Source organism: Lontra canadensis, unplaced genomic scaffold (genome assembly GCF_010015895.1).
Source record: "Lontra canadensis isolate GAN:19392208 unplaced genomic scaffold, GSC_riverotter_1.0 scaffold87, whole genome shotgun sequence".
NCBI lineage: Eukaryota > Metazoa > Chordata > Mammalia > Carnivora > Mustelidae > Lontra > Lontra canadensis.
Genome location: NW_022631081.1, coordinates 3,934,214 through 3,944,608, shown reverse-complemented (window position 1 = coordinate 3,944,608; position 10,395 = coordinate 3,934,214). Strand labels below are relative to the sequence as shown.

At 62.4% G+C, this 10,395-nt stretch overlaps 1 protein-coding gene across 1 annotated transcript; it reads right to left on the bottom strand.

Moving 5' to 3' along the window:
- Nucleotides 1-955: 955 nt before the first annotated feature.
- On the bottom strand, nucleotides 956-9,369 carry CABP7 (calcium binding protein 7). Its single transcript, XM_032883252.1, has 5 exons — nucleotides 9,078-9,369; nucleotides 2,840-2,983; nucleotides 1,877-1,989; nucleotides 1,411-1,564; nucleotides 956-1,178 (listed from the first exon to the last, which is right to left on the bottom strand). Exons 1-5 carry the CDS (start codon nucleotides 9,184-9,186, stop codon nucleotides 1,051-1,053), a joined length of 648 nt encoding a protein of 215 aa, XP_032739143.1. The 5' UTR covers nucleotides 9,187-9,369; the 3' UTR covers nucleotides 956-1,050.
- Nucleotides 9,370-10,395: the final 1,026 nt, after the last annotated feature.

Below are 10,395 nucleotides of genomic sequence, written 5' to 3'. Positions count from 1 at the left end.
CTGGTGGAAGCTGTGTCTCTGGCCTGTGTAGAGAGGTTGGGGGACCCAAGAGGACAGTCCCTGGACTTGAGGGAGTGGCCTGGTTGAGTTTCTTGGCACCCACAGTGCTGAGCTATACCAGCCCCTTAGCCCAGCAATGACACTGGGCCCTCCCCCAAGTCTTCTGCCTGGAGGAGGCCCTGGGCTAGTGGGGCGGTCACACAGGCTCTTGGGCGATATAGAGCCTCTAGGCCCCTGATCTGCCTCCTGCCTCACTGCACACCAGTTCTAGATTCTGTGCTGGGTGGTGGTGGGCATTGTGGCCCTCAGGCCGGTGGGCCTCAGACTGGGGGGCTCAGAGGGTGCAGAGACTGCTGGGCCACCTCAGATGCCCCATCTGCTGGGAGCTTTTGCCCTTTCTGAAAAATTCCTGTTGAAGGGGGTACCGTATCTGGGGGCCCTCTGGGCCTCAGGCTGCTCATCTGTGAAATGGGCAAATGCTCTGCCCCCAGTGGGTGCCTGGAGGAAGGCTGGGTTTAAGTCTAAGGAGGGTCAGAGAAAGGGACCCTAGAGAAGGCCAGGGGCCTCCTCAAGCTTGGCCAGGGAATAGGACCCAGGAGACCCCAGCCTTACCCCCTCTCCAGGAGGAAGCCTCCTGCCCCCATCTCCACCCGGTCCATGGCCCTGGGCAAATCTCAGGGACCAGGGTCAGGTTGGCTTTGTGGCCCCAGGCACAGGGTGCTGCTTCTTCCTAAGTGACCACATCAGCTAGCGGACCCTGTACAGATGCCTCCTAGATTTCCCAGGAGCCCCTGGACAGTGGGAGGGAGAGTGAGTGCTACATACAGGCACGGGCAGGTGCAGGCGGGGCCGGGGGCTGTCCTTGGAACCAACCACCAGGCCCTCCGCAGCTGGGCCATGGCACCATGCAAGGGCCCTCGGGTCGGGTGGGGTGGGGTTGCCGGATGTCCGGGCCCTGAAGTACACGTGGCGGTGGCCCAGGGAAGCCGAGTGCAGGAGAGGACGGCGGGCGGTGGGGAGTGTGGAGTGGACCCCACGCACCGCGTGTGCCTACTTCATGCCGCTGCGCAGCACCTGGTTGGCCGCGATGAGCATGACGCTGATGATGAAGGCGATGGCGAAGGCGCAGATCAGGCTCTTGCGCACACACGTCTGGCGGATCTGCTGGTTGGAGCAGGCTATGGCCGCCCGCCAGGGAGCACCAGAGAGAGACAGACGGGGACAGCGAAGCGCGGAATCAGGAGCCGCCTGCACTGCCCGCACTTGGGCTCATCCCACAGGGACACAAAGCGTGGGGCGGGCAAGGAGGCCCCCAGCCGTCCCCTGCAATCCCCGGGTCCTCCTCCTCCCCCTACCCCCAGCAGTTGGCCTGCCCCTGGGTGGGGGGAGGGCTGGGGGACAGTCACTCACTCTCCACGTCCACGGGGCACTCCTCAGCGGTGCCCAGGTGACTTTCCTCCTCCGTCATGATGATGTTCTCAATGTCCTTCATGGACAGGTGCTCACAGAAGGTGTCGTACAGCAGCCGCTTCAGCTCGTCCACGGTCAGCTTCTGCATGTCGCACTTGGGTTGGGGAGGAGACACAGTGCTCTGGCCACTGCCACCACCACGGCCACCACCCAGCACCCTGTTGCCACACAAGCCCAGTGACGGGTCTCTGGATTCTGGAGGACTGGAAACCACTCGCTCCATTCCTTGAGTCCTTGACCATACCAGCCTACCCCGGCCGGCCCCTGGCCCTCTGAAAGATAAGACATCCAGGGGACAGATGCCTGGGATAGTCACCTGCCTTTATGGATGGCCCTGGCCATTCACTGACCCTGTACAGCTCTCTACAGTGTGTACAACCCTAAGTCCCAACCAGCCAGCACTTACCTTCCAGAAGACAGTGTCGAAGTCAGTGCCATGGAACTTCTCTGGGATCCCCGAGGTAGAAAGCTTGGGTCCCAGGAGGGTCACAAACTCCTCAAAGTCCACTTGGCCATCACCTAGGGCAGGCACCGGTCCAATCAGTGGGCCAGCTGACAACCGGGCTGGGTCCCGGGCCACCTCGGTCACGGGGTACCTTGGGCAGGTCCCACCTCCTCTGAGCCTTGAGTTATTTTCAGGGACTAAAACCACAAAATATGGTGGTTGCAAAGTGGAGATGGGGTGCGGCAGATGGACCCGAGCACATGGGGGAGCCTTGCATTTTACTCAGAAACGTGGCTTCCCAGCAGGTGTGAGGCCTGACATCCTCACCCCACAGACAGGAACTGAAACTCAGGGCACAAACTGCACAGACCACCACCTGCTCTGTGGGTGGAGGAGAGGCAGGGATGGAGGCCCATGGTGGGGGTGGGGGGAACAAGAAGAGGAGACTGGATATTACCAGCCTTTTTTACTAGGTTTTCCTTAATAAAATGCCAGGTGGCAAATACGACTAAATGATTTTTTATTTGGGGTGATGGGACCTGGGGTACTTAGTATAGCCTTTCTACTTCTCTGTGCTTTAAAAAAAATTGCTCGGGAGGCACCTGGCTGGCTCAGTCCGTACAGCACGCAACTCTTGGTCTCGAGGTTGCAAGTTTGAGCCCCACATTGGGGGTAGAGATGACTTAAAAATACTATCTTAAAAAAACGAATTGCTCAGAATGCAGAGCTAGAGAGGCAGAGCCTCTAAACCTCCGTGTGTGTGTGTGGCTGGGGCCATCGCACACTAGCGTCTATTCTCCAGGCTGCGAAATGAGGCCAGACCTGGCTGCCTACCGCCATGGGCTTGGGGGTACCTGGAGGGCAGGCTCGGCCTCAGAGGCCCAGGTGAGGGGTGAGGAGACGGAGGCAGGGGTTGGTGCTCACCATCCATGTCCAGCCGCTGGATGATAACTTCCAGCTCCACCTCATTGGGCATGTAGCCCAGGGAGCGCATGGCCGTGCCCAGCTCCTGCTTGGAGATGAAGCCATTGCCATCGCGGTCAAAGACTTTGAAGGCCTCACGGATCTCTGTGGGGGGAGCAGAGCAGGTTGGGACCTCGCCTCTGTCCCCAACACCCCTTCCCTAAGTCACCGGCATCCCCAAACCTGCAGCCTGACCCCGGCACTAAGAATCCACTAGGGAGCCTGCAGGTCTTGTCAGAGACAAGTGGCAGGTGGCCCAAGTGTCCACCATAGCGCTGCCTTCCTGGAGCTCAGAGCCAGCCGAACCAGGCGGCAAAGGTATGCCCAAGCTTGCAGCAGGGCCAGGATCACCCTGGGGATGGGGGCGGGCATCCTCCTTCTCCCAGCCAAGCTCCCACAGCCTCTTAGGGCGTGCTCACGACGACCCCGTGTGGCGGGTAAGCATGAGTCCCACCGTGCGGGCTCCTGGGGCCTGGCTGCGGTGGCCTCTGTGAGGGGCCAAAGGCTTCCCTGTCCACCCCTCACTCCCCCTCATCCTCATCGCATACTTCCTCCCCTGGGCTGGGCTTGGAAATTCCAGCCAGCCCTCCTTAAGGATGCCCCATGAGGCAGCTGTCAGCTCCCGCTCAGAGTCAGGCTGACAGTTCCGTGCAGAGACTGGCTCCCCAGCCCGAGGTTAGGGGGAAGGTGGAGGCTGGATGGAGGGGCCCTAGCCAGCCCAGGCCTGCTCAGATGTGGAGATCGTCCCCTGCATCGTACCGAAGGGGAGACAGAGGCCTGAGGACCTGGGTGACAGTGACAGAGAACAATGCACTGGGCTGGGAGAAGTGAGTGACCTGGGACCAGTCCCACCCACAGCAGAATGCCCAGTAGTGATATGGGTACAATAAGGGGTTTTACCAAGCATGTCCAGGAGCCGTTGAAGGGTCCTAACCTCTCCCCGCTCGCCTTAGTTCTACCTGCTATCCCTTCGTGGCCACTCAGCCCAGGAAGAGCCCTGAAGAGCATTTTTCTTTGGCCAGGACGGGAACCTCACCCCATTCACACCGCCTGCTCCAGCATCCTTGCTCACCTGCCAGCCTCTTGGCCTTTGCCTAAGCTGTCCCCTGGCTTGGGATTCAGCAGACAGAATCCTGTCCCTGGGTGTGAGTGTGGGTGTATTTGGAAGCAGAGACAGATGAAAATGGTCCACACTGCAGACCTGGAAACTGAGGCACAGAGAGGCAAAACAGCCAGACTGGGGTCAGTTTGGGGTCAAGGCTATTTCTGGCGAGAGCAGGAATCTGGCTGGCCCAGGCCTGGCCTAAAGGGACTATGAACCCCTAAAACAGACTGTGGAATCCTGTGCTATGGGGTTACTCCCTAATCCCACTGGCCCCATCACAGACTGGGGGCTGTGGCAAGGAAGCTTGGGTCAAGAGCCCAAAATCTCATCCGGCTCCTCCTACCCGGTGTCTGCACCCAAGGCCTGGAGGTTAGACCAGAGGGCACACAGGCCAAGACAGAGACGGTGGGCTGTAGCCAAGCGGCCTGGACTCCCAGATCCTCTGACTCTGGACCAAACCCGTCCATCCTAGGCTGGGCCTGAGAATCTGGTCTGACCAGGGGCCCCCTAGGCCGGAAAGCAACTGAGATGGAAGATCTGAGCCACAGGCCCAGGGGTTTCTATAAATCCCGGACTTGGAACTCCAAGCCAACTCCCACCTACCACTCTCCCAGGCCACTGACAAGGTGGTAATCTCCCTACCACCAGAGGTCTGTAAGTGGGGCCCCGGCTGTCATGAAGGTGGCTAATGGGGTCCTACGGCTTAAGGGTCTCCAGGTACAGACTAAGGCACCAACAGACCAACCAGACACACGGTCCACCACTTCTACCACCCTGACCCAGTCCCAGGCCCTTCCAGCTCAGGTGTCCTGAACTCTAGCCCGAGGGGCCCTTTCAGCCCTGGTGAGCACCAGGAGCGCTCCATGTCCAGGCCTTTGAACGGGGGCTCCTTTCACTTGGAAGTTATTCCCCAAACCATGGCAAACTTGGATACCTCTCAGGTTCCTGGCATAGACAGCACCACCTTCCTGGTGTCCTCCCTGAACCCCAGCTGAGTTCAACCTGCTTCTGGGCGCCCACAGACCCTGCTCTGCCCTTGCACGGACCACGCTGGACTATGAATGAACTATGAGGGCTGCCGCTGGGGCCCCATGACGGGAAGAGTGGCTGTCTGTCAAGCATAAACGTCGCCGAACTAGTGAGTGAATGAATGAATGACTGATTTGGGGAGCCCACCCTTCTGCAGCACAGAGAGAAAAGATCTGGGTGGAAATGCATGCAATACCCGGTGTGAGGTCATCATTCGGAGCCCAGGTACTCCTAGTTCACTAACAGTCCTACTAAGAGTAAGTGTTGGCCACCACAGAAGAGAGGAATCAAGCTGAGGCCAGGGCTGAGGGTACATCCCCAGATTTTGGGGTGAGGAGCTGGTTTTGGAAGGAGGAACCCAGAGTCAAGCACCCCATCTTTCCAGGTCCCTCAGTTTCCTCCTCGGTAGAGGCCCACTGGGAAATTTGCAGTGGGTAAGGCAAAACCCTTGACGCACAGTGGGACTGCCACAGATGCTGGCCCCCTCCCCTGCAAGGAGCTGGGGTCCAGGCTGTCCCTCCCATCCTGGCCAGGTGTGGCCCCCAGAGCCGGGTGTGGCCCTCAGAGCCCATGGCCGCTTCAGTTAGAGCCCCTGGTCCTCTTCTGGAAGATCTGAGGAAACGCACGGGACTGGACGGGAGACAGCGGAGGGCAGGGGAATCTTGGTGACAGACCCTGAGGCAGCCTGACAGGCCTCAAGGCACATCAGCCCTCCGTCAGGAAGCTGGAGGCCAGAGACGGGGTGCACATGCTGGAGGTCACTCGTGAATGGGGGGGCAGCGCCTGTCCTCTGCCGCAGCTGCCGTTCTCCGCGGCATTGGCCCCACGCCCCACCACTTTGGCGGCCCTGAGCCTACGCAGAGGCGGCTGTTGGGCTTGCAGGGAAAACGGGCAGAATAGGGGCTCCCCCACCCCCCCCATACTCCGAATGCCCTATTTGGCCACTCTCAGTGTGGGCTCCACTGTCTGACTGAGCAGGCCAAGCGCCAACCTCAGAACCCTGCCCTGGTGATTGTCTGCCTGTCTGTCTGTCTCCTTCCTCTTCTCTCTGGCCAGAAAGGGCTGGCCTAGGACTTGCAGCCACTGCACTCCTACCCTCAGGTGCTCAAGGCCGCTGATGCCCCTGGGCCAGCCTCTGTGCTCCCGCAGACCCTGGGAGGCTTGGCTGGGTGTGTGTGTCATGGCAGGGATGAGGCGGGGTGTGAGATACAGGGAGAAGCTGGAAAGCCTGTGCCTCTCCTTCTCCAGGGTCAGACAGGCTCTGGGCCAGCTTTGCCCAGCCGCGTCTACCCTGCCAACTGCCACCCACGGCTCCCTAAGGCCACAGGTCCCCAGGTGCCTTTGCCAGACCTTCAAGGACTCTTCTACCCAGCCTTTCGCGGAGCCAGCCTTCCTGCCCTGTCCCCCCACCGTCCATCCTGGGTCCCTAACTCAAGAGCTTCACCAATCTCTCCACACTCCAGGCTCTTAACTCCTGCAAGAACCTCCCTACTAGGCCACCCCTGCGGCAGCATGGGGGCCAGCAAGCTCCTGCTGCATACCAGTCCCCTCGATAAGAGCTTCCATTGTGTCCTCTGCCACCAGCAGCCCTGGGGAGGGGCGATGCCAAGCCCCTTTCACAGATGGAGACACCGAGGCAGGAAAGGCCAAGTGATAGTCCAAGGTCACTCTGTAAGCGGACGGTACAGAGATTCGAACCCAGGCCTGCCTGGCTGGGAAGCCCTCATCCACCCCTTGAGCTCTCCACCTCCCTTGTCCCTCTCCCCCTCAGACTAACCGCCCCCTGGATTTCTGCGACAGGCACATAATGTCTGCAGCATTTCATCCCAAGCTGCTGGGCTTCCTCTTCTCACACGTGTGGGTCCCCCCACCGGTGGGTGTCCTTTCCGCAAAGGGCCTGGATCTTACCCAGGCACTGGGCAGCAGGGGGACGGGGGGGGGCTGTCACCTTTTCCATCCAGCCCCGGTACTCAAGGACCACCAGGGACTGCAGAGACTTGGTCCCCCAGGAGGGCTTTTGGAGCGCCTACAGGCAAGAAGAGGGGGTCAGCCATGGAGGACTTCTTGCCCTCACCTACAGCTGCCCGCAGGCTAGGGCTGGGGTCACCCAGGCACCTGCTTGTTCCACGACCCCCTCCTGGTCACCCCAAGGAGGGTCCTGCCCTTCAGATGCCCCTGTGCCATGGTCCCTCTGCTCCTCAGGGCCCAGGAGAGGGGGACAGGAGAGAAGCAGGGAGTGTGTTTGGTGTGGCTGGTGACTAACACTGCTGGGTTTCTGCCAGCGTGCCCGCCAGGCAGCCCAAGTGGAGCCTGCAGCCTCCTCACCCCTGCACTGCCCTCCCTGTGCCTGCTCACCCCTCTATCCCAGCCTCTTCTCATCTTCTCAGGTCTGTACCCCAGGGCTGGGAGAACAAGAGAGGAGAGACCCAGCCAGGCCCATGGTTGTGGGGTGCTGGGAGCAAGGATAGGGAACCAGGTGGAAGCTGCATGGGTTTTGGGGGGAGAGTGTTGCCCCCTGCCCAAGTGGCCAGAAGGAAGGGATAGAGGGCCCATGGAGGGAGACACTGGCAGGAGGTTCGGGGTGACCTAGGGCAGGAGGAGACAATGGTGGAGAAGAGATGGCCTGTGCCCCATCCTCTGCCCTCTTGGTCCTCATTGCACCTCCTCCTTGTCCCAGGCACTGGACAGAAAAGGCAGACACTTGGGCTTTAGGATTCAAGGCAGCAGCACTCATCTCTCTGTTCTGCCTGATTCAGACACCAGACCCTGTCTCCGTGGCGCTGCCAGCCTCTGGGGACTTTCAGGGGACTTGAGAGGAGCAGGTGGCTCATAGTCTATGGTACAGGGTGTATGTGTTGGGGGAAGGGTAGCTACCTTCTCCCTCTTGATCTTCCCTTCACCCAGTCTGACTCCCCCAAGATCTACCCTCTCCAGGGCTGGGGGATGAGGGAAGACCTCTCTACATAACTTCCCCTGTGTTCCCGTCATCATGCCAGACTGCATTGGTGTCTCAGCTGCACCCCCCAAGCCCTGATGAGCTCCAGATCGCAGAGACCCTTGGCCCCAAGATAACTGAAGAGAGGCCCAGCCTCTGGGGATCTCAGCCCCTCACGCAACAGCAGACAAGTAGATCCCAGGGGCCCAAGACTATCAGCCCCAAACCCCCACTCCACTCCACATGGGGCCCTAAGAGGTCTGGGGGATGGAAGGCCTGAGAACCTGCCCCCATCCCAGGAGGGCAAGAGCTTGCAGGCCCCAGGGTTCTCACAGCTCCGCAGAATCTTCCGTCCAAGGACCCCAGCCCCTGACCTCTGCTCTCATCCTGCCCAGCCCCTTGCCTAAGGTCCCTATCCATGCTGAAAGGCAGAGGGACTATTGGGGGAAACAGATTTGGGTCCCAGCCTCTGCCTTTCCCTTCCAGGCTTGGTTATCGCGACCAAGCCGCCCAATCTGGCCACTTGTTGTCGCCACCACCTCCTGGGCCGCCCTCCCAGCGCTCTGGGCTGGGGGTCCCCGCAGGGCTGTGGGGAAGGGGCCAAGGCCGCAGGAGGGACTGGGGACAGCCCCGCAGGCGGCAAGAGCAGGGCAGTCGCCCTCTCCCCCTTCTCCGGCTGCCCTAGCAGATTGGATTTGAAAAGCGACACGAGCGGAATGTCAATTCGAGCGCAGAGCCGCGGGCGGGCGCCGCGGAGGGGATCAGGATGCGGGTGCTCCGGCCCGGCCAGCGCGGGGGGCGCAGCTTGGACCCCCACCCAGACCGCCGCGTTGCCGCACCGTCACCGCGGACTGCGCGGCCCCGTGACCCCGCTGCGGGGCTCGGCAAGTTTCCGCAGCGCGGGGGACCATGCGGGTAGGGGCTGGGCCGCCCCTCAGCCTTGGCTACCCCCACCGCGGCACCCAGAGGTGCGAGTTGGTCCTGACTCCCCGCGCAGCTGCTCTCTGGAGCGCCCACCTGGCAGCCGGCACCTGCGGACGGCCCCCCGCCCCCTGCGCCCCTAGTTCGCGCTTCACCTGGGCGCACAGGTAGGAGGGCCAGCGGGCAGGGGTCCCGGCGGGGGCACTCACCCTCCAGTTCGTCCTCAGGGATGTCCACGGGGCGCTGCTCCGACAGCAGATTGGGCACGGTGTAGATGCCCCGGTACATCAACGCCGCCGTCACCGGGTGGAACGGCATCTTGGAGGCTCCGCGCCCGCCCGCCCGCCGCAAACTTTGAGGTCGGGGCTCATGGGCCGGCGGCGGCCCCGGGGGCGGCTGGAGCGGGCGGGGCGCGCGGCTGCGGAGGGCGGCCCGGCGGCACCAGCGGTGGCGAGACTGGGGGCGCCCCTCCGGGGGCCTAGCGCCCCCGCGACCCGGGCCGCCGGTCCATGCCGCCCCCCTCCCTCCTCGGGCTCCCGGCGGGGGCCCCGCAGGGGCGACGGGGGCGGCGCCGCTCGGGCCTCTCCGCTCGGGCTGCCGCGCGCTGCGCCCGCCGCGCCCGCTCCTCGGTGCCCCGCGCGCTCCGCGCTGCTAGCCGCCCGCTAGTCCGCTCGCCGGCGCGGCCGCCCGGCCAGCCGCTCCGGCTCTCGCTGCCTCCCCTGCTCGCTCGCTCGCTCGCTCTGTGCAGCGCTGGCTGCGCTCCCCGCCTCCCCCGCCCTCCCGCCCGCAGCCTGCCCGCCCCCTCTGCGCTCTCCCCCACTACCCCGCCCGCCCCTTCCCGCCGCCGGTCCCTGAGCGCTCGCCCCTAGCCCGCCGCGGGCTCCTTCTCCTCTTCGCCCTAGGTTCCCCTTTCTCCCAGCGGAGGATCACTTATCTCTCGCCCCAAGTCCGCAGCCACCAGGACCAAGGTGGGGGTGGGGCCCTTCCTTCCTGCCCCTTGGCCCGCCCCCACCCCGCACGAACAGAGCAGGGAACTGACGACCAGAGACCTGGCAACAAGGTGAGATGGCCCCAGGCGCCTGGGTCCTGGAGGAGAATCATACAGTATTGGTGCCAGGAGGGGCTCCAAGGTGGGGAAACTGAGGCTGAGAGAGAAGGGCGTTGACCAAGGTCATAAGCCGCTGGTGGCAGGCAGAAGCTTGGGACAAATCTGGGGCAGGCTCTCCTGCCTGTGGCTGAGACTTGGCGGCTGACCTTGCTCCCCCCCACAGTAGAACCCCAGTCCTGGCTCCTTCCCAAGCCCCCACCACTCTGCCTGGGGAGCTGCCAAGGGTCTGCTTCATGCCTCTCCCCACCCCCAGCTCAGGGCACTGAAGAACAGAGAGGTGGCTGGGTGCTTGTAGGGCCTGGTGTGAGAGCCTGTCAGTTCACATGGCTGGTTAGACCCATGTGTGCGCAAGACTCACCCAGGCCCCAAGGCACGTGTGTGAATCGAAGTGAGGGGGCAGGTGTTTGTGGGAACAGCAT

What these genes read in the sequence shown, in the direction of transcription:
- CABP7 (XM_032883252.1), bottom strand. Translation starts at nt 9,186, where the DNA reads ATGCCGTTCCACCCGGTGACGGCGGCGTTGATGTACCGGGGCATCTAC. An exon ending in CCCTGAGGACGAACTGGAGG is followed by an intron (nt 2,984 to 9,077) that starts GTGAGTGCCCCC and finishes CTCCCCCCACAG; the next exon opens with AGATCCGTGAGGCCTTCAAA. An exon ending in TCGACACTGTCTTCTGGAAG is followed by an intron (nt 1,565 to 1,876) that starts GTAAGTGCTGGC and finishes CCCCAACCCAAG; the next exon opens with TGCGACATGCAGAAGCTGAC.